The following is a 24,510-nucleotide window of genomic DNA, read 5'->3' as shown; positions in this document are numbered from 1 at the left end:
CCTTTCTGCTTCGATGCAGTGTTGTTTCGATACGAGCTCAATGGTAGGTGCTTGTTTTATTGAAATTATTATTTCGCTTTACCTGAGTTTGCCTTTGAGGAAACTAATTGAATCAGTGAGCTGGAGATAAGTATGTACAAATCCAAAAACCACATTTGCAGATACATACTTGATCTCAATATGTAGTTCTCTGCTTCTTAACATACGTACACCATCGCGGATAAATATTTGGACACTTTTACATTATAGAAAATGCATAAAGTACAGATCAACGAAAATTCTCTAATTTAGGTAATTTTGGCTATAGATCTTATCCTAGATGATTATTGTACAAGGTTTACAAATACTGATGAAAAGAACATTTGCTATCAATTAATATAAATAAAGAGAGTGTATTTCACGCATTTTCGATAATATGAACGTATCGATATACTTATACACTACCATGTATATTTAGAACATGAGTGTATTGAGTCCACTTTTTTTCTGTGTGACTTAACACACTTTGGCTCTGGAGTGCAGATACATGCAGTTTTGAGATTATTTGAAAATGGCCAATTTTAGACATGTATTGTTTATCAATTCACCGATTCAATTGAGAAGATTAACAGTTGCTAGTGAGTAAGCTAGTTTTAGAAATGAGTTTCTCAGGTTTTCTAAGCTCCTGACAGATTCTGATTCATGAGCTTGTGGCGAAACAGTGAAGAAATAGAAATGGGATAGGATAAACCTATGGGATACCAATGTTTTGATCTTTACATAGTAAGTGCCAACTAGCAATGTTTGGAAATTAAATATAATGAAAATTATAACAGTCTTCTAGAGCATGTTTGGTTGGTTGGTTTGATTTATAGCAAAGTTTATTTAGTTTATAGTATCCATATTGTAAAGTGGAATCTACTTTATTTATTTTAAGACATCTTGCAATTGTAATTTGAGAATATCAATGAGGATTTAAAATATTTGTACGCTGTGTTTTTAAGTACGATATTATGATAAAATCTAAAATGGCGAATTAGATATAATATAAATTACTAATATTCTAGTACCTACTGTGACATTAGGACAATAATATCATTGACACTACTACAATTGATTAAAGACATAGTTCACATTCTAACAGTGAACTGCTACCCCAGTGCTTGTTATGTAAATTGTAGGTATACACATAATGATTGTTGAAGTCTAGAGTAGGAAGTCTCTACGCATACCTATGTGATTGTTGTAAAGATAATAACAAATATTTATTAACACTTGTATATCATTAAAACTTTTTATTACCACTTTAACATAGTTTCCTAACTTCTTCCATAAAATAATAGATAAGTATTGTCACTATCACTCATTTCATATAATACTGGCATAAATCAGAAAACAATCGTTTTTGAGTTAGCATATAAAGAACGACTCTTGCACTAAATTTTATATAACGAGGTGAGTCCTTTAAAAAAATTCAACAATTCTAAACAATTGTTTGTACACGTAACTTCGTAGTTCGAGATTTTACGTGTAATCACTCACTCCGACTTAACCTTGTGTGGATGGGTTAATTATAGAGACTAGTTCTCGGAACAAATGTATAATCGTTTATTGAAAGGTTGGTTGTAGCTTGGTGGTCTAAACAGTTCTGTCTTCTTCGACTTCTTCTTGTCTAAGGAAAACTTCCAAACCCTTACATTGGGTAGAGGTGGGAAAATCAGAGAGGAGGTCGCACGGTCAAAACGGACAAAAATCTGCAAGGCACCGAAGAACCTACGCTTAACCCTGACCCTGATGGTCGCCAGATGTTTTATTGCTCTACGCAGGCCTTGCAGTTCCATAAACGAAAGAAAATACAATAGCTTAAAAAATGTGTGTCTTAACAACAATCTTTATTATATTTCCCTGGAATTCTCCAAAACTTGTCATGCTAGTTCTTTCTCTATGGCTATCTTAAAACAGATCAAGCCAAAAACCAATGCTTTATGCTCCTTTCTTCCCTCTGCTGCAATCGTTTCAGTCACCAGCGAGACACTTGAAGATTACAGCGGCAATTTATCACTGTCGCAACGACATGTATCACGAATCACAACTAATTCGATGCCTGCGTTGTTACTCATCCTCTCCCAGCGCTGACTCGCAAGATGGCGCGCATTTTTCAATTTCTCCATTCATCAGATCGCGCGAACCCGTTCGGCAGCGTGCCCTCGCTAGGCCGCAACATTCTTGTACTCATTAGTCAAGAATTATTAACGTACGACGAGATCGAACAATTAGTAAAGCTCGGTCTTTAAATGCGCGCCGCTTGAAACGGTATTTTTAATGACGCGGCCGAGACTGGTTGCATGGTCATAGACGCGTGCGAAAAGTACCGCAGCGCTGTGAAAGCGAGAAAACTTTCAGCGGCCGTTAAAAGAGCCGATTCATGCAGTAAAATGTGTACGCCCATTCATTTTGCCGGCGGAACGCGGTGAATACATCAACTAGAATCGACAGAATAGAATCCGCGCCGAGGGATGAATAAATACAAAGGCGTAACTATTTTATTCTCCATTTTGTAGGAAAACGTTCTATGCCCGCCGTGGATCCCTTCGTAATCATTTAGCTTTAAAATTCAACCTCTTTAGAGTGCGCCACTCCAACCCCCGTGTTCGTTCGCTTTATTTTCACCTCCCTTCGCCCCCCGAACCCCCCCTCCGCCTCCAACCCCCGGCGCCTACGCCCTCTCCAGCTGTTACTGCTGCCGTTGCGAAATCTGCCGAGTTCCACGAGTGCCAGGAGTTTCATCCGAAATTAATCCCAGCGATTATGGCCTCAACGGCGGGATCAGTCACCGGTAAGTTTTATGCTCCGCGGGGCTCGAAGCGATTTCTAATTAACGAAGAATCCTTCGGATCGGCACGGTACGATTGCGCCGCCGATTTTTTTTCCGCGGCACCGCAACGACCGAAACGCGGAACAGGGCGGAAAAACAACAAGAACGCGCAGGTACGCGACGCAACGGAATTCGATCGTCATTGTTTAACGATATTGAATTACCCCGTAGCGCGGCGCGATCAACGAGATCAAACTTTTCGTATTTCGCGGTCGGTGCTTGCATTTGTACGACCGTCCTCCTCCTCCCCCCTCCTCCTCCCTCTGCATCCCAGCTCGCTGTTACCGATGTTCCCGACGCGTTTCCTCTTCCCACTTTGTGTTGCGTCAAATTCGATATCGAGTTGTTTTTCAGCGTGATTACATTAATTAGCCGGTGACGCAGGTGCGATCTCTGTAACGTCGTTCCACAGTTGTTCGGACGGGGGAGAAGTGTCCCTATTTCCAACAGTTTAACGCGATTACTGCACACCTCGACGGCGAACCGTCTGTCGCGGAAGGGCTTTTTCTCACGCGAGCTCTTCACATTTCTGGGCGCAAGTCGTTGGTAGAGAATAATTTTAATTCTTTAATGGTATTTGGCTGTTCTGTAAATAGTGCTTTCGGAATTGTTTTATTCGTGAAGGAATTAATGTGTACTGGTACTTTTGGATAGAGGTCTGTCGAATGTTACATCCTGGGACTGGTTTTTACGATTAGGTAATTTTCTAGGCTCCTTTTTGAGGGATCTTTAATTTTCGAAATTAAAGTGTGAAACAGGAAGCTGCAATATTTAGGGGATTACCTAGTAGACGTATCATCGAAAGACAAAAATGGAGCAACATTCTGCATTACGCTTTTAGTAATTTAATATGGATAAAAGATCATATTAAGAATAAGGAAATGCCCGATTTTTATTCCATTAGAGTATAGGTATGCGTTACATCTTAAATACCCTAAGTTTCTAATGCTTAAAATGTGAAATTGCCAAAAAATTAGAATATTACCTAATACGAAAATATTAAAACTACCTAATATCCAGATACAAATATTTTCACGTACTGCAATATGTGTACGATTACTTGCATATTCAATTCTTCCGTAATTTCAAAATTTTAAAATGTCTTACTATAATATGTTTAGTTTCCAAATTCCAACTCGTGAAGCAGAATTGTCTACCATCTTACAAATAGTTTTCCCAATGCGAATAACAACTATAATTGAACACTTTTGTAACAAGAATTCATAAAATTACAATAAATAAATAGTGAAATGCTAACAGTTCTGAATTCATTTTGAGAATGTAAAAAATGATACGCAAAAAAAGGGATACTTATGTACAAAAATAAAATGAAAATGTTAAGAAATTTAATATATATAAAGCTTAGTCATATTTCAATTTTGATATCGATCAAAAAGAAATAACACTGATACATTTTGGTTTTATTATTACGCGTGCATATGTAAGATATAATGCATAAAATATTCTACAATCGTGTCTACTAATAGAACAATAATATTCTAATAATGTAATGCTAAATACACATCCTAATCTTGTATTGTGATAACTGTAAAAAGTTTGGAAGACAATGAACGTAAAGGGGCATAAAATCCATAAATATACTCTGCACGCTGCCCATTTTGGAGAACGTCGTTTTCCAGGGCGTAAAAATTGACAGACAAAAGGTGAGGAGGACAGAGAGTGATTTAAAACGTTGATTTTCAATTTCATGGCTGTCGACCGCTTTTGTAGTTTTTGTTTTCCCGACCGCGAGCGCAGTCGGTTTAATCACTTTTGCGGCGCAGGTGTAAATGTATTTTTTCCGAGATTGAAAAACCGAATTACCGATTTATTCGCGAAAAATAGAAGGAGCCACGTTCAGAGGACACGAAACAAATTCAGCGAATACAACATTCCGTGTACAGGTTGCTCGATGCAAGTTCACTTTAATTACCGACTTATGTAACACTCTGTTCCAAGCAATCTGTATAAACAATAGCAGAGGCGGAACGCATGAATTACAACCCCATTACCCGCTAATCCAACAGCAATGTCAGCTAATACCCACTGAAATTCACGCACGGGTAAACCACACCAATAGCATAATAATCACCAGGAATTAGCGATCGTGATCGAGAAAAAGGGGGAGAGATAGAAGTGCAGCAAATTTACTACATTTATTGCGTTTTAATTTCATCCCTTCTTTTGTTTCCTCTTTATTGGCCTTAATTAGTCGTAATCCTTAAGCACTGACAACCCTTAATTATGATGTTTCTTATAGTAGTATCTATGGACACAGAGTAAGTACACATTTAACACCGATTCGAATATATAGTTAATAAATATTTAGAAAATTAATACCACATGATTGGATAGAAATATGGCATAAAGTGCTTTACAAAGTTTTACTAGAAAGTATTTCAGTTACATAATGTATAGAAGATAATAAAAAATTTTTTACCCAGAATCTACATACAGACACCACTGGCCAAGAGTTTGGAATAATTTACTAATTTCTATTCGAGTTAAGTAATACATTGGCAAAAAGTTTTCGAACGAATGCAACAATACGAAGTTATTTAAAAATATTGTAGTTTTTGAAATGTAAAATGCTATCGTATCCAACTTATCTATTCTCATACGTTTTATGTTTATACAATAACATTTTACATTTCAAAAACTACAGTATTTTTACATAACTTCGTAGTGTTGCGTTTTAGCGGAGGCTTTTTGTCAGGACTATTATTTAGCAAAATATATTCCACTGGAAGATACTATTTGCAACAATAATTATAGTGTTCTTCCCCCTCAATGAGTGCAGTAAATTGACACAACTTACCATTTTTACAGGAAAAAGAATTGTACTTATATATGTTAGTCTACGGCCTAAGTGCACACTTACTGACAACTCGGTGACTGACAATTTTATTGATATAAAGGTGCATTATGAATTTTGTGTCCATTGTCTTCTTATCCAATAGACAGAAAAAGAGGGATTTTTAAGTCGCCGATTGTCCTTAGCTGTGCACTTAGGCTTAAAGAAAGTATAGTTGCAAGTGCTGAACCTAAACTTTTAGCCTATAGTGTATGTAACCCCAAGTTAATTAGTTAAGGTGAACTCACTTCTATTAATATCTACATATCACAATGAACTCTAGGATAAGATGAAGTCACCTGGTACATTACTATACACCATCATAATAACACACTATACTAAAAAAGAAAAAATAGTAATAGATACAATATTTTAGAAATTCTAGTTTCCTTAGGGCATTGATAAACGTAACAGGTGATACCATCTCATTCATCACGCAACAGAGTAACCCATTTAAAGTTTCGTACGTAATTATCTCCTAAATTATAGCTCCTTTCAAAATATGTTTTAAATAAAACTTACGAGGAAGAGGGTCTGATGAAGGTCACAAGTCTTCTTTAAGAGATTATCGAGATTCCACGCGAAACTTCAAACGAGTCACCCTGTACGTACAGAATCCCACCTGTCTACTCTCTGGGGCTACCATTAAGCCCAACTTCACGAAGGTGAGTTAGAACACTGCAGCCCAGGAAAATTTTCCCCAGAAGAGCCGCCACACAGGCAAAGAAATCGCGTACGAAAAACGATCCCCCAGCGGTTGGGGGCGCGATCGTTTTCGAGCGAGTGAATCGCGGAAGAAAATTAGAAACGTTGAAGTAGCCAACATATTCCGGAGAACGCGACGTCTACTTCAATTTCGAGATCTCTCCGACGAATGTATGCAACTCGTTAGATCAATGGCTTTGCCACCCATTTACTCGTTTCTCTTTTTCTCTCTCTCTTTCTCACCCCCACCCCAGCACCACACACGTACACACAACCATGCACACGCAGCATAACATTTATATCGGTAACTTTGTCCTTCCCGAACCCTTTCGAGAAGGCAGAGCGTCGGTACCGCCACCACCATCGCCGCTACCACCCATCGTCATCATCCACAGCGCCGAAGCTATCTCGGTGACGATGGGCCGGTTCCCCAAGCGAAGCGGCGTTGATGCTAAGCTAAGCGAAGGTTCGCTCTTTGATCTTCTGCTTCCTATATATAAACACGAGTGCAGCCACACTGGTAAGGGGTGGCGACGGCGGTGGCGGTGGCGATGGTGGCGGCGGCGGAGGAGGAATGGCAGGGAGGGAGGGAGGGCAGGAGGACGTAAGCGAGAGTACAGGAACGAGTATTCTGGAACGAGAGAGAAAGAGGGATGAGGAGCGAGAGAACGAGAGAGAGGGAGAGGGAGAGATCGAAAGAGAGGACACATGCAGGAGAGCAGAGGAGAGACAAGGAGGAGATGGAGTGTGAAGAGATGGCCTCTATTCCGTCGTATCTCCTGCGTGGGGTCTTTATACGTCCGACTGTATTCCCCCACATCCATTATCTGCATACATACCGGGGATACATCATGCAAGCGTAACGTGCTCGCGGCTTCGTTTCGTCTCTTACTCTTTCCTCTCTTTCGCTCCTCGCGCTGCCCTCTTTCTAGGACCGTCCGGTGGTCATGGTAAACGTCGCCAAAGATATAAGCGTCGCCCTGGTAGCCGGCTGCAGCCGCGGCCTCAGCACATCCGCGCGGAAATAATAAATTACGACTGGCTGGCCAAAGGAACCCGATAGCTGCGCGAATAATGCCGCTTTAAGCCAGATTAATCGAATTATCGACGATCGGTCCTAGAGAGTGCTGCTTGGATCAGCGGACCTAATACGGATTAATTATGAGCGATAATGGAGACGGATGTGTGTTTGGAGATTTGAAGTAAAGGGAATTCGAGAATCTGGTGAATAAGTAATGCTGAGAGGGAGGAGACGATGCTGAAAATCCGAGGGCTGGGTGACGCTTGGTGTTGAAGGTGAAGAGATGTGTATGGAAATTTTAAATAGATGGTAGAAGTGAACCTTTCTATGGTGTGGATGTTGTAACAGATCATGATAGTTAATGTAATTTCATTGTGAAGATTTATCGACAATGTTAGGTACAGAGAAAATTTTCTACTTTCTAGGATATTATCTTTCATACATCTGTAGTTGTAAGGCACAATTATTTAAGTCACATGTCTGTGTTTTCAAGATATTGGCAATGCACATGAACGATACTTTGACGCACGATTTCGTTGCGATTGTATGTTTTTCTTTGTTTTCACAATTACAAACAACGAAGAAAGATACGATCACAACGAGATCGTGCATGAAAATATCGCTCAGGTTCATCAGGCCTTAACCCCTCAAGCATTACAGTTCATCACTGAAAGTCGACACCACAGTGGCACCAATTTTCTGCCTCATACCCGATATAAACATTGAAATATATAGGACTCGTCGTAATCCGTGCATATATGCCATACCCATTGTGAATTAACTTTGAATATGACGTACATAAACAACATAGCCTTTTCAGAGGTTAAAGTTTTCAACTTTAGTACTATCCTAATAACTTATTTTTCCTTGAATCCTTATTTTTAAATGAAAAAATTCTTTCAATGACCTTTCTTCTTTACAAAAATATAAATTCTATATTCTAGATGTTAATGAAAGCTTTAACTCGAATTTTTTGAAAATGAAAAATCCTCACATAAATAATACAAGATATCCATAGATGTGTTCATATTAAATATTAAACAAGTCTTTGCTGTTTAATATCAAATTTAGAAAAATAAGAATACATAATGTAATAATAAAGATATAAGAATATCTTAAGAATATACACATGTATGTGGGCGTTATTTGTGTGTATTGCAACAGAGTGCAGTTCATAGGAGCAGATAAAACACTTTCGTCGCATAAAAATAACTGAACGAGTTCCTTTGCTTGCTGTCGATAAATCTTGAAGCTCAATGAGAGCTGAGATTAAAGATGAAAGGGAGAATAATGGGCAGGACGTAAATTGGTTCTAATTTACCAGGCATTTTCCTTTTAGAATATCGTGCTCCAAAAACTCGACACCAAAGTTGAAAGTGGAATAAAGCTGCTGTTGAATTATTGGTTACATTTAGATTAATATTCTAATTAAAACTAATTTCTTGGATTACTTGTTCTTTATGAAAAATATGCATTTTCTTTAAGAAAACTAATATTTTTATAAAAGTTTCCTAATTTTGTAGTATGCTATTTTCTAGTATTGAATAATTTATATTACTATCTATAAATGATTACTATATAGTTTATTACTATACATAATAATTTAAACATAATTTATTACTATAGTTTATTACTATATATAAATTACTATATAATTTATTCTCAATCATTTCAAAGAACATCTCAATAAAATGAAAAATAAATAAATAGATTGTAAAAATATAAAAGCGAGATCAATGCCCATTACAAATGAAAGTTCGTCAAACCACGTAATGGTGGCAGAGGAAAGCTTAAATATAATGATGAATATATTTGAAAGCATTTTACTTTGTCTGAAAAATTTGTCCACTTTTAAATTGTAAATGTTTTCGGTTTTCAGTTTCGCGCGAAAACAAGACGTTCTTTTGTCACGGTTGATGACAAAACGTGTTTTCACAATTCGAGCACGCCCCTGATCGTTTGAAGAAACGCTTGACGCAAGCTTTACTTTGTAGATTAACGTTAAATTGATTATTTATTGGACACCATTGACAATAGCCACAATGATTACATGCTCTCAGCTAGCTCATTTGTCCATCCGTATATTTCTGGCGTTAAACTCGCCCCTGTTACTGTTATCCTCTTTTTCTTTCCGTCCTTCTCTCTCCCTATCCCCACCCTCCCTTTTCCCCTTTCCCACTAATATGATTCGCGTGACACGACTGTTTTTATTTGCTCGTTCTTTGTGCATGAGAGGCGGTCAACGAACAAGGAAAGAAAAAGAATTAGTGGAAAACGAAATAAACGAATAATTACTGGACAATAATTAACTTAATGATGTTGCTTTGCTGCTGCAGCGAACCGAAATTTTTTATACTGAATTATTCAAGTGTTTACATTGTAAATGCATTTTCCCTGATATTAATATGAATTGTCCAGCAATTTTAATCATTTATTTTTGTCCCCATAAAAAAGCTTTGCAGTAATAAAATATTAATATCGTTGGAAAGGCTCATAAAAGTGTACGATAATTGGTTGGTCTGGGAAAAATATACTTTATACCTTATCACAGAATAATCTGACGTTATATATACCTGTGTTATAAATTATTATATTTGAATATTTCCATCTGATACTATAGCCTAACTTAAATAATTAAATTTACATTAATAAATTTACATTAGTAATTAATGTAAATTTAATTATTTATACATTAAGTGTAGGGTAAACTTGGGTTAATTCGTGATACGAGTTAATCCGTTATATATTTTTTCAATTATTTATAAAACGGAAACTATGTGGCCAATTTAACTCAGAAAAAGAGGGACAGGTAGTGATAAGAGTTTAGTTTATGTTTCTCTTTTTCTCAATTAAATTGGACGCATGGTTTCCGTTTTAGAAACAGTTGAAGAAATACAAAACAAATACAAATAAAGAAATTGCAGTTTACGATAGTTACATCGATTTAAAAATCGTTAAACCCTTATTTAACAGAAATTCTTCCTCAAGTTTAAAGAAAGTCATAAAATTTTGTCGTGACAGCTATATGGAACAGCCTCTATACATATGTATGTACACAAGAAAACTCCAGGTAGGAATCACTAGACTGCGAATTTTTATGCAGATTTATATTTTCACGAATAGGACTAAAAAAATGGAACTTAAATATAAATCTTGTCCTAAAAATAATATTATAACGTATACTTTAGATATTTTGTATATTTTCTCAAATTCTGTGTATTCTGTACTATTTTGCAAACTGAAATTTCCGATAAACGCAAAAAAATCCGCCATCTAGTAATCACTTAGCCTAAATTCAGTAACCACTTTGAAATGTATGAAACAAGAGAAGTCAGCAGAAACTGCTCCCAATCCATTTCGTTCCCCCAACGGCGACATTTTCACGACGTTGTTTTCCACTTTTACAAGCCAGCGAAAATCCCCCTGTCGATTGGAAAGCAAGTTCCCCAGTTGGGCGCAAAAAACGGCATAAAACGGGAATAAACTGGCTAGAATTATTACGCGAGCAGATATCTATCCGGCGATGGGCTAACCGAGAAAAATTGCAAGTTATGATTGTCGAGCGGGCAAAAAAGTTCACGGCGATGCTGGAATTGCGGTGAGTGGTCTCCGGAAAACGAACAAATGAAGAAGAAACGTCGGAGGGGCAGAAGAAAGGGGCTGGGAGAGGACTCTTAGCTAGTCTTGCCGCAACGCTGATTCCCCGCGAGTAAGCACGACCGCAAACTCGTGCCGATACTCTTCGCTGATGGTTACTGCGTTCCATTTGTTGCCGTCCGATCCTCGATACGAGACAATCCCCTCGGCCTCTCGCGCGAATGAAAAACTAGACGGCGACTAAGCTCGATTGAAAATTGATAGATCGTAAAGATTCCCGGTGACGCGGCACGTCTGGCGATCCCGCTCGTCCCTGCGGCAAGAAACCATTAACAACAACACTGCTGCACTCGATTTCCTTTGACGTGTAGCTTCACACGCGAAAAAATACGATCGAGGCTGCTCGCCGTGTCTACCGTTCGCGTAAATGGACGGTCGATTAACTTTTACGAGCCGGTGATAAACATTTCCGACGTCGATTTGTCACTCGGAACTGGTGCTCTGGTTAAGTAACCTCGCGGTAATAGTCGTTTCTCGTCAGCGATAATTAGAAGCGGCGGGCATTTAAAGAAATAATTTACCGTGGCAAATAAAGTAGTTGAAGAGGGAAAAAGGAGCAGGAGAAGCGGAATTGTGGAGGAAGCAAGAAAAGGGATAAGAGGATTCGTGGGCACAGCCGATCAGGGTTTCGCCTTTGGCGGCGATTAGGTCGCAATTAGGTCGACCATTGTTATGTTAATGACAGACAGCCTAGGGGATAATATTAGGGTGAGCCGCGGGGGAATGATGTTATAATATTTCAACACCAGCCACCCCGGGGTTGCCGGTGCTCAATTGATAAATCATTTTGTAAGTAGCGGGGTGCGATATCATATTCATATTCCGAAAGGGAGGGGAACGCGAAGTGGCAAAGCGGAGGATCACCCCGACACGCCGTATTTACCGAGACTCCCATTCACGGATCATGGATCACGGATCACCACGAATAATCGTGACGTTCGTCGAATGGGCAAGCAACACACAACGGCGAGTTCCGCTCTGGTGATTTGGGTGCTCCGTTCGTGGGACAGTTGGCGATCCGAGACAGAGGGTCGATGCGAAAATTAGAAGCGCTCGCTGACCAGCCTCAAATTTTTCACTCCACTGCATTTTATTGTTATGATATACTGTCTCTCAATTTTTATGCAATCCTTCGTTCATTCAGACATAATTAATTATATTATTTACGGCCTTTATCTGTGTGGCAGAAAGGAATGAAGTACTATGCCTGTTGGTAGAATGTTTTTTACTATTTATGATTTCTAATAATAGACAAATTTATTTTTTATAATGCTGTTTAAACTGCTGAAATTTGAATTTCATTGTGAAATTTGAATCTCCGCAAGCTATAACAAAATTTTGATTTTTTTTTTATATAATTTATTTATTAATACTTCTGTAAATTTTTCTTTACGAAATTGTAAACTTATGAACTCTCTTCAAAGTGTGTCTTTTTAAAGAGTATGAAAAAAACAAAACATGCTAGAATACAGACATTCACAAAGAATGTTTTAAAAAGTAACTCAAAGAATTCTTTCTGACCTTAAAAATATTACAAAATTAATAGATATAAAAGTGTTAAGTCTTATAAACGTTTAAAAGAATAAAAAATATTAAACAGTGAAATTTTTGCAACATTTCAAAAATTGACTTCAGTCTTCATCCGAAAAATTAAACACAAATACAATATTAAATCTACTATTAGGGAACAGTTGTATAATTTAAAAGAATTTTTCTTAAGTTACCGTTTAAATAGAAACAAGTATGCATTTTAGACGTCTCATTATTTCACTGTTATCATTAGACTACTGACTTTTATGCATTTATGGAAATTTGAAATGTATAAGAAGTTGCAGAATGCATATGTATAACATTCAAAAACGTAGAAAACATGAAAAATAGAGTGCAGATACATATACAATGTATAGTATTTAATAAGTGAAGCAACTTTTTGTTCAGCGTGTCTATAAAAATATGAAATTGCATAAAATACCGCAGTCTCGTTATTATTTTCTTATTTCATACTTCAAAAAATAGTCTCTATGCACGTTTGACTTGAAAAGAAACTAAGAGAACTGAAACTTAGCGAAAACACAAGTTTCTACAAAACCCACTATAATCTCCCTACAATGTTCACTTTTTCAGCATAGGAAATTTTCAATACATAATTCAAACAAGCTAACGCATGAATTACAAGGTAAAAACAGTCACATGTATAGATATCGACCCTCGGTACTATACATGGCACATATCACAAGTCACACGTCAATGACCTCACCGATATCGACTCTAGTCACGAAAACAGTCGTCTCCCAAACTGTCACAGTGAAACTATGCGCAATTACGAACTCCCCAAAGGCTCGAAAATGTAACAAGTGGAAAAGACGGCGATGCACTTGCTCGACACTATTTTGGCGTTAAACGAGACGGATACGGTGGATGTATGGCAATCCACTTCCATTCAGTACCTCGTGCGGATAGTGGTTTATATTGCGGTGAGAGTATAAAGGAGGGGATGATAGACAACCGCATGCAATTGATGGGGTGCAAACGGGGTCGACCGCGCCTGACAGCCTTTCCTAACAGCCATATTACGCGGGTGTTATATTTATTTAATACGTGGCTGGGCCAAGGGGGGTTCCGTGGGCGCAAGTATTTATTTCGAGTTATTATTTCTGTTGGTGGCTTGGGGTGCCCTCTTCCCCTGACCGATACGGCCCATTGTAGCTCGACAAAGTGGGCCGTTTTGACGCCTGTTAGGGGTGAGCTCAATACTTCTCACACTCGGACGAACAGGAAACGATACATGGGGGAAAAGGATGATTTGTTCGGATTAGTGCGAACTAGAAGCTGACCGAGCCATGTATTTATGGAAACGTGCGGTGATATCAATTGGAGAGTCCATTATTTGATTTTCATCTTTTAATTTGGGACCCATTTTTTAATGGGACACAGTGATATAGTAAAGTGATCTTTTAGCAAGATATTTTTTAATCTTTTAACCATCTTAGTGTGTAGTCTGTGTGCCATACGTTCAAATAGTAAATACATAAATCAGTGAAATACTAGTTGATAATTAACGAAGAAGCAACTAAAGAGAAAGTTCACAAGAAGTAATTACACATAAGGTATGTATTTTAGACCTTATTATTATTCCAGTTATTTCATTTATTGGACATTCAAAGGGTTAAAAGGAAGCGTTCTTCTGAAAAGTAACCTAAATCTTAAAATTATTCTATATGGTACGTGCAACAGTTTTTAACCAAAAAACAAAATTTTCAATTTTATTATTTACGCTACATTTCACAAGAACGCTTCAAGTAACGATATAAACTATCTGAGTTTTTGTTAAAGTGGATAAATGTCGTTCCAAAATTTTTAAGTTTCAATTAAAAAATTGTATATTTTCTCTCTAATTATCAATGACCAACCTACTACACGTGCATAGTCATTTTCTATTTTACACAACACGTATGTATTTCAAAGAAATACGTAAAGATTTCAGCAAAAATGCATAGCCCCATTCCCACAAATACAAGCACGAGTCTCAAGATCCGAACACATGTTCCTCGTAGTCGAAGCAAATAACAATGACCGGTTAGATTCGCGTAAATCACGATCGGCAGCGCAGAGCTCGTGCAAACTGAACAGCCTCGTAGGCATAGTAGGTTACATTTAACGGCCATTACAGCGCACTAAAGAAAACTACCGCTCTACTCGACCACCCACGAAGGTAGACGTTACGGATAGATGCTGATTGATTCGGTAGGGTGGATACGATACTTCTCATAGTCGACGAGGATCGTCGGATTAGGCTAATGCACCCTTCCCATCGTGCTCGACCAACACTCTCGTGGCCTGTCATTCTATTACGCTCTGACGAACCTATATCGAGGCTAAGTAAGAGTCCATCGACTCTTGGACAAAGCTCCCCAGCCGTATTACCGACCAGCCTGCTGCCCCAGTTATAGTTTTAATACTCTCCTCATAGGATACTCGAATCTTCTCTCTTCGTAATCGTCTCATGGCTTCGTAACAACACGAGGATTTAACATCTCCATTTAGCGTATAGTGAACCCATTATGCGCATGACTTACGATATTTAAATGGACGTTCGTGAGATAGTTACATAGTAACGCGAATTTGGTTTGAAAGACAAATTCGAGTAGCAATGCGCAGAACAACTGTATGTAGATATAGTTTGGTTAGAAATGTAGTGTAGTGAATTGAGAAAATAGGTGAAGATGTTGTCTAATATAAACAGGTAATGAGCAACTGATCGTAGTTCTGCAAGAGGCTCTCTCATTTTCTAATGTCCCAAACTTGTTTATTTTACTGTTCGATTAATTTTACAACTATATTATACTTCGGGACCAACTATATCTGTGGCTGTAAGGCAAAACAACTTATATTACATTCTCAAAAAATTCGAGTTTAGGCCTTAATTAACATCCAGAATATACAATTCATATTTGCAGAAACGAGAAAAGACAGTAGAATTTCTCACTTAATAAAGGTTTAAAGACAGAAGTCCATAAGACAATACTGAAGTTGAAAACTGTAAAACTGACAATATCTATCTCTAAAAAAGACCTATAAATTAGGTAATTTTGCTTACAAGCACAGATATAATCAAACCGATTGATATATTGTGCTCAGCAGTGACAATGAGGGTCTCAAGGTTTGAGCCTCATCGCGTTATGTTCCAAGGCAGCGAAAGTAAAAGAGATGCTTACCCAATGGCGATCTCCACATCACAGTAGGCGAAAGAAAAAGACTGGTGAGCACTTACCTGAAACAGAGAAACGAGAAGGACAAAGGTTAACGGTGAGAAACGTCGGAATTCCAGCGAAACAATAGGGGTATACAATGGAAACGAACACGACCGAGTTGCTGGAAGGGAACACGGTCGTACCCTTGGTGCTTTTGCTACTTTCGTTAGCTCCGGGGAGGCTGCTGCCGCGTCAGGTGAGGCTAGGGTCGAGAAACTGTGCAAGGCACATCATATTTTATCGTCGTCATTACCGGGCCCCCTTTTCAAGATGAATGGGGCGTCCCTTTGAGATGCAGGGCACAACGTGACGAGGCGCAGGGACTCATTACACGATATAATAAAATGCGCCAAAAAGCCAGTTAGTCGACGGCCCTCGATAAAATCCATTGGCGTAGGCAGAGGAAATCGCGCAAGGGTCTGTGCGCCTGTGTGGAGCGAACGAGCCGAGCTTTTTACGGGAACGACTCTAGCGTGGAATTCGTTTATTCACGTTTGAAAAATTATGCAAACGGGATTTTAAAATAATGCACTGCCCGCGTTTTATGCGCTCCGATGGAAATGACGATACGAGATTAATTAATTAACTGCGATGCAGATTTAAATGGCATCCCGCTTTGCCTGCAAAGGGCGAGTCCCGGGGACTTTTTAAGCATAAAAAAACTTTTTTCCCACCAATTAATCTCAATTATCGCCTATCGAAAAGCTAACGGAGCTCGAACGTGCTGTTCGATCAGATCCAGAACAGCCGAGCGCTTAAAACTCGTTTACGCAGTCTCTAATAGCGAAAAAAGGTGATGCAGCTGGAACAGAAAAGCCCTCTGATAATGCAGAACTGCTCTGTTCTAGTTGCGATTTTCATCCCAGGTTATAGTTACACGTAACACGTGTCCATCATCCTTTTTTGTTTTCTCAAATTTTGAAATTTTCAAATATTTAGATACAGTATTTCCTCGTTATAACACCGTTATTATATTTGTCATCACATGAAATTAATTACAGAAAAACAGTTTTATTTGCGTAATTCGGAACAGTCAGTTGACGTATCAACGAAATACTGTACTCAAATATTTAAATACTATTAAAAAAAAAACTCTAATATTCAAATATTAACCAACTTAAATATTCAATATTTCATAAAATCAAATCTTCAAATATTTTAATATTTAAATTGCTAAGCTGTACATTATTTAAATACCTCAATTTTCAAATATTTAAATTTGTAATTTCTAACCCAGCTCGCGAGCTTCCTCAAACACGCAGACTTAGGAAACACGCCAATGATTAAACGACATTAGACTATCTCCAAAAAGAACCTATCTCACGCATGTTTCACCTCACACGGTAATTATCTTTCTCCACTCCTGTTTGCGGTCGGTCCACATATATAGGTCAGAAACAGAAGTAATGCAATAACGATGGCAAAAGCGAGCAGGTAAAGAGCATCGGTGCCGCGGCGACTGCAATCAAATTGGCCACGCTCGAGCGAAGAAACGACACAGTCTACGAGATAACTGGTGTCGTGTGGTAACACGCCGAACGGTGTACTCTAATGATAAAGGGTGGAATTCCTTATCGGTAGCCACAGTTTTCTGCCGGTTAAAATGTTTGATGACAGAAAGAGAGAGAGAAAGGAACGCGAACGAGGGAACCCACGTGCGAAGGGAAGACAGACGACCAGACAGCCAGGACAGAAGAAAAAGAGAAGAAACGATCGAGCCGTCTAAGGAGAAGGAAAGCAAGAGGTGCCAGAATCGAGGTAGGTCGACAACGTTGTATATTGTTCATAAATTAAGTATATAAAACCGCCGCAGTGTCGGTCTCTTTGATATTAGATAGACGGCAAATGCGTTTCCTCTATTTACAAGGCAGGCTTGCCATCTCGTGGAAGCGGAGAGAGCGAGGCGCGCGCGCGCTCTCGCACGTTCGCGATAAGGTGCACTGATTAAGCATTAAGAATTAACAGGCCTGTGCCATAGATTTTGTTCTGTCGGTGCCTGCTGCATCAAGAGCACTCCGACTGCGCACGCGGCAGCGTTGCAGGTATTGCCCAGCTACAAAATTTATGCGTCTCGAACGTAGCGACCTAGTGCAGCCATCCTCGGTTCATGTCTGCTCGGAGATGTATCATTGGGTATTGCATATACGTTCGGTGAACCTATATTGCATATAGATTCGGGGAAAAACGCTATAAAGCTATGTCTGTATTCAAGCAACATTGAGGAAGATTTTGTCGCTTATGCGTTTTCGGCCATATTTGCATTTGAATTTTTCATTTTCTTTGTGTCCTTCAAAAGCATCCCACTTTTTGTTATCTTTTTCACAAGAGGAGATAAAATGTTCCTCGTTATTGTCTCAATGGAGACATAGCTTAAGGTTTACAGTAACAGTGAAATATAGTCTCTTTGTAAAAATAACAGAAGTTTAAGTTCTTCATGACTCTGACATGAGAGGTTAAGCGCTCAGGAACGACTTGGGAACGAAATGTCCCAGTCGCTATGTCCCGATACCTGGACACCAACGCTAATTTCATTTAATTTTAAACGTAAATTGTAATAAGAAACCAGTACTATTATTAAGAAATAAAAAATATTATCATAAAATAGTCTACATATTCAGTTACTGGGACACAATTCAAATATCGAAATACATATTTTCTGATTGTTCACTCATTGGGACATTTCATGTGTTCAACGTAGTGGGACATTTATCTCAGTTGTTTAGAATCTTACAGGAACGCTATCCAAACAAAAGCTCGTGAACCCCATAAAAATTAAGACAGTAAATGTGGTTAAATAAAATAGTCTTGAACCAAGCATCAGAGAACACATTTGTCGACTTGTACTTATAAAGGCATCCCATAGCACGTCACTTGAGTGGACCTTACCTAAGTTACTGTTTTTGAGGAGGCACTATAAATGTTTCAATATCTAGATGCTTTAGATGTGAAATATCTCAACAAACGAGTAACCTAAAAATGCACTTCGCGACATTAGGTACATTAGAGTTTAAGCTTAAAATTAAGCAAAATTAGTGTTTAGATACTGGGATACAGTTAGCTACTGGGACATTTGCTCACTGTGCAAAGCTGGAAATACTGCACCTGAAACGCATGTTAATATAATAGTATGACCCACTTGAAGTTTCACATATAATCATCTCCCAAACTATAGCTCGTTTTAAAAAATGTTTTAAATAAAACAGTCACCTAGAGAAAATTTGTGACCATCGAAATGCTTCTCCTGAAGTAAGTTTTATTTAAAATGTGTTTTGAAACGAGTTCTAGTGTTGGAGATAATTACGTACAGAACTTCATATGGGTCACCCTGTATAGGAGATACGTCAATTCAGTTAGCAGTTATGACCGCTTCGGTTAATAACACACTACGCCCGAAAGTATGTGTGGAATCAGATGGCACATCAACCGCAACCAATTGGATTCGCATTTTTTCAAGATACAATCTTTCCAGCTCCGCGCAGTACCTTACCAATCGTTCATTCTGGCATTCGAGGCGAGAAATAAATCCTGAAAGCCACGGGAGACCAAGTGCCCGTTATTATATTTCAGTGTTCTTTTTCACGATTATTCAATTTGCGCTATCGAGGATCCTACTTGCGACGAATCCACGTGTCACGGAGTACGGACGCACGCCCGTATAATATATATAATATATCGAAAAGGCGGCAATTTGCTGGCCCGGCGCCAATTATCGACGAGACCACGGCGGCCACGTGGAATCCTGGTCGTTAGGGTAGTTAACGAGTTCGCTGGCACGTGACACGAACGGCTCCGCCGCGCGTCCTCTGCGGCACCACGCCAACGCAAAGCGCCGCGGTTGGGAACCACTGAAGGGCATGTCCGGTGGGGACTGGCTCGGCGGAGCAGCGACGAAGGAGACACTCGTGAGGGTGAAGGGAGGGATCGAACGGTGGGAAAGGGGTGGCCAGGGAGAGGGACGGAGGACCCAGGCCAGAGGAAGAGCAACGAGCGCGGGAGGAAGAGTACAGGGCTGTGTTTGAATTTTTGCAAGCCCTTCTTCCCCTTGTTTCTTTCTCTGTGCAGCTTGGCATTATTCTATATCTGCTCAGTGACGAGAGATACTTCAAACGTTGTCCATTTTCTTTCACATTTATGGCTGCATTCGCGTTTAATTGTAGTTGACTTTTATATGCTGTGATTGATTATATTTGAGATTGTTGTGTTGGATATTAATTGAAACATGGATTTTTTGTGAAATTTTCTTTTTGGGTACCTTGTGAACTTATCGTCAAGCAAGATGTTTATTCTTCTTATATATTATAAAACATTATTCATCGTCTTTACAGTTTCTTCATTTGTAATTACTGTAGTAATTTGAATTGAGTCAAAGTATGAAAACTTTCGATGAAATTCCATATTATCTTTATCATAACATGATAATAATCAGCATAGTTTGTTTGTTCAAATGGTTATATTTCTAAGACGATATAAAAATTTAAATTCATTAAACCGTCTTGCCCATCTCTTCACAGAATCTTCATTAATTTACTTAAAACTTCAAAAGATAGATTGCTCATTTCGATAGTGACATGTTCAAACTCGCAGAAAGTGTTAGGCTTATCAAAATAAATTATCATTAACTTATCCAGTTAATAATTAACGTAGGAAATAACGTACAGACGAAGCACTTGTAATATTTAAATCACGCCGAAACGTTTACGTTAAAATAACTGAACAATACTTATGTAAATTTCCACACTCTTGTACATTGATAAGGTGTGTTCTAATCGATTACAAACTTTTTGAATTAAACTTGATTTTTGTTAAAGAAAAATTGCAAACGTTAACAGAGATGCAATATGTAGAACTTTTCTAAATAAGAAAATCATGTTTGGTCCACCCTCACGAATATTTCGATTTTTGAATGTTAAGTTGCTTCTTCTACGTTGATCGCATTAGAGCTAGAACTACATTTAGCAAACATAGTTCGAGTAATAAACAAGGAAGTTAACTCAAAATTTCAATGTATTGAAGTATTTTCATACTTAGATACTCGAGTATATTATGTCTCTTAAATAGCAAGAAAGTCAAAAAACAAATGGCAAACTTGAAGAACTTCATTCCTAAATACTATATTGTTGGAATACTAGAAATATTTATCTAAATGTGTCACTGTCTAGTAAATTCAGATACTTAACCATTCCAATGAATCATAAAGTATTAAAGTACTAAATTCCTCAAACAGTCCCCCATCTAACTAACATGTAATTTAATGTGATGTTTCTAACAAAGAAAACTTGAGAAAACAAAAGAAGCGGTGCCAGAACGTATCACTAAATCCTACCTCCAAAAAACATCTTCACTCAGATCCCAAAATCTGTCAAAACCAATTTCCTAATCTCCCAAGGATACCCAAACGAATCCCTCTTCCTCCGTAAGCAGCCGTTGCAATAGAACACCTTGAGTGCAAATACCAGTTCCCAGATCCCCGTAGTTATCAAGATCGGGGAAAAAATCTCGAAGTAGAGGGAGCTTATCAGGCTCCCCCTATTTTCAAGTTAAGAAGGCCTAGAGTGGAGCTACTTGAGAGCGTGCGGAAAGTAGGATGGCGGGAAGCACGCTGTCGCCGCCCGGAGCGGCGAACGAGTGTGCAAGAAAGAAGACAAAGAGAGCGCGGCGAAGGAGAAGAAAGTAGTTGTAGAAAAGGCTGATAGATCATGTCGTGAGGGCTGGCGGAGGGCGTGCGGCAACTGCGTCGGTAACGAGGAACGGCAGCGACGTCGGCGGCAACAGAAGCGACACCCACTACGTGTGCATACATTCGCGCACGCTCGTGTTCTAGCACTCTTCCTCCCCTTCGTTCCCCATCCTCGAGCATCTTCCACGCAGTCTAGCCATATTTCTTCCTGCGTTACCATTTCTCTCGTTTCGCCTTCGCGACAGCTTCTGCCCGCCAAATCGCGTTGGACCTCTTTTCCATCGCTCGCTTCCTTCCCTTCGGAAGCTTCTCTCTTCTCTCTGTACCCTACGTCCTCTGCTCCTCTCGCTATCTCCCATGCGAGGGCCCAGCCGATACTCCGTTCGGGTACAATGTTGCCGCGTCTGGCGTGCAGCACCGCCGCGTGGCCAGGGGCGTACGCAGCTCGTGCACAGCCCGTTAGAATCGCTTCACGGATTCGTCGCGTGCTTCTCGATTTGCAACGCTTGCGCTCGCGCGGCTAATTGAATCGCTCGCTCAACAGAGAATGGATCGTTCGCATCTGTTTCGGCCCGTCAAGCATGCCACGACTTCTCGCAATTAGCGTCTACCTATGGCCGTTTTAATGCGGACGCGTCAACCACCACTTTCATGGGCGAATAGTGGCGCTGTTCGGGGAGATATTTATTTGAAAACTGAAGGAATGGTTTGTTTTGGCGGAGAAACGATACTGCCAATTTTTGAGAGGTCACAAATTCAAAATAGGAAATTCTTGAGAAAACTAAAAAGAAAATTTCTGTTTGCAGAATTAGCTCGTTGGAACTACAAAACACATGTTGGTTAAAATTGACTCAAAAATTTGTTATTTAATCCTTTTATCATCGACGTTGTAATATATGTGATATTATAATGTTTCAGTTGCAAAAACGAATGAATAAATATAAATGTTTGTTTTTAGTAGAATTATGTACATGCAACTATGATTCTTGAATAGTACGGATTCCCAAGACCTAAAGTTATTAAGTTTTATGCGAAGCTTATTTCACTGGCTAGAAGGTAAAACGCCCTATGTTACGTTTTCAAAAAATTTGAGTTTAGGCTTTTATTAAGATCTAGAATATAGAATATATATTTGCGCATTAAAGTTGAAAATTATAAATATAGCTCTAAAACATAGATTCAGCTAATTATTATTAGCAGAAGGTAATAAAATTTCTGTTACAGCCCATAAAAAGTCAGTCTAGAAAGATTTAAAATTAGATATGATCGTAAATCTATGTACAAAACGAATCTCACGCTTAAAAAAATAACAAGTAAAAATTTTACACTAATGATACTTTTCTTGGGGCCTTGCAATCCTCCTAAGAACAGGTAATTTTAGATTATGTATGAAGAGTATGTATCATGCAACAAATAGAGGTCCTCGTTGCTACCTTAGACATCTCTATGAGACAAGTTCCTATACTCATACCCAAGAAACGAATAACTACGAAATGCGCAAAACGAATATCATAAACGTAATTCTCTAGCAAATATAAAATATCTACAGTAGAATACACGTTATAATATTTCCAGAATGAAAAAACTCCACTGTTGGGATTCTACTCCTTTAGACCCGTTTCTAAATATGAATTTGCATAAACATCCCGAGTGTAAAGGTAAAATACCAATTCAATCGATTTCTGTTTCTCAGATTTTGCATTCCTATCGAGAGAAAAAAGTCGAATCTGAACTATTCCCGACTGTACGTAGTTCTACTGCTGTGACAATCCTTCGTGGAAGCGTTTCTACGTTTGAACACTTTTTCAAGACGGAACTGAGCAAACTCGTGGGCGAACGGGTATCGGTTCAAGTTCATTTACATTTTCCGACAACAATGTATTCATTCTTGACACCGAAACCGAGGGGGTAAGGAAAAGAAGTGTGCAGGGAATAACGAAAACTAAAGAGAGAAAGAGAAGTAAGATTGGGGACGAACGGTAGTTGTCAGGGTGCAACATTTCTGGACTAACAGACTGCTATGGCGCACAAGTTCGACTACGTGGGTGTCGCCGCTTCGTCACAGTTTATCGGAACACGAAACCATGTTTATTCGGTTCGATAAATAAATTCGAAGTTCGTTTTGATTTGTTGATAATATGACTGAATCGCATCTGATTACTGAAAACAATGCTTCCGAAAACAATGGGGAAATGCTTGGACGAATTTACCATGATGGTTGCTGTGTAAACGAAATGGATACGAGGAATAAATGAAATCACTGGTATCGATGGTGAAGTCTTGTGAAGCAAAGATAGTGGATGTGTGTTGTTAGTAAGGAATACAGTATTCCTTCTACATAAGCTCAATGTTCACTGATGAGTTTATACTGTGTGATATATTTTTGAGGTTAATTGATGTTCATGGTATTCCACTTTGATTTGTATAAAAAATATTGAGTAACAGTGTGTATAAATGATACAATTTCAAATTACAGCAAACGTAGCTATACGTGTAGATGTGACTATCACGAGGAAATACTATACTTCGTGAATTATAGTAACGTAATATAGATAATTTAGGTAAAATTTGTAATATCTTAATTTTGTTCATTTTTAATACAACCAATTAACACGGTTAATTTTATACGAAAATCATCAATATGTTAGAAATATTTTCAGAAGCTTGAAATATTTTCTTGGTTGTAAGCACCAAAAATAAGGATAACAATCTGTAATCTGACTCTTTCAACCTGTTTGAAATGCTGCCCAATGCTATTCGAAATTTGCATCCAAATGATGTTATTGTAACATTTATAAAAGTTACTGACTTCTGTTTTCAAATTTGCAAACAATACATTCACATTTCATATTTGTTTGAAGGGGTTACTGTTACTGATATCATAGATTCCATGACATAGGGAACCAGAACGGAAGTTCTATAAATATACTCAAGTTACCACTCTTCAATACACTGGCTGCATTTCTTTTTCCAGAGAAGACACAGTATTAA

General features: G+C 38.5%; 1 protein-coding gene across 3 annotated transcripts in view; it reads right to left on the bottom strand.

Moving 5' to 3' along the window:
• Positions 1–24,510, bottom strand: part of LOC143182635 (protein pangolin, isoforms A/H/I/S) — a 206,252-nt gene that overhangs the window by 84,485 nt on the left and 97,257 nt on the right. The window contains exon 4 of one of the 3 annotated variants that reach the window (XM_076383779.1): positions 15,790–15,862. The exons of the other annotated variants lie outside the window; for them this stretch is intronic. Coding sequence (XP_076239894.1) covers positions 15,803–15,862 — 60 coding nt within the window. The 3' untranslated portion in view covers positions 15,790–15,802. Of the gene's footprint in view, positions 1–15,789; positions 15,863–24,510 lie in introns of those variants that run through there. 3 annotated transcript variants of the gene reach the window in all.

The sequence above is a fragment of the Calliopsis andreniformis genome, chromosome 8, assembly GCF_051401765.1.
Source record: "Calliopsis andreniformis isolate RMS-2024a chromosome 8, iyCalAndr_principal, whole genome shotgun sequence".
Lineage (NCBI taxonomy): Eukaryota > Metazoa > Arthropoda > Insecta > Hymenoptera > Andrenidae > Calliopsis > Calliopsis andreniformis.
The sequence above is the reverse complement of the archived record's forward strand: the minus strand, read 5'-3'. Positions and strand labels throughout refer to the sequence as shown.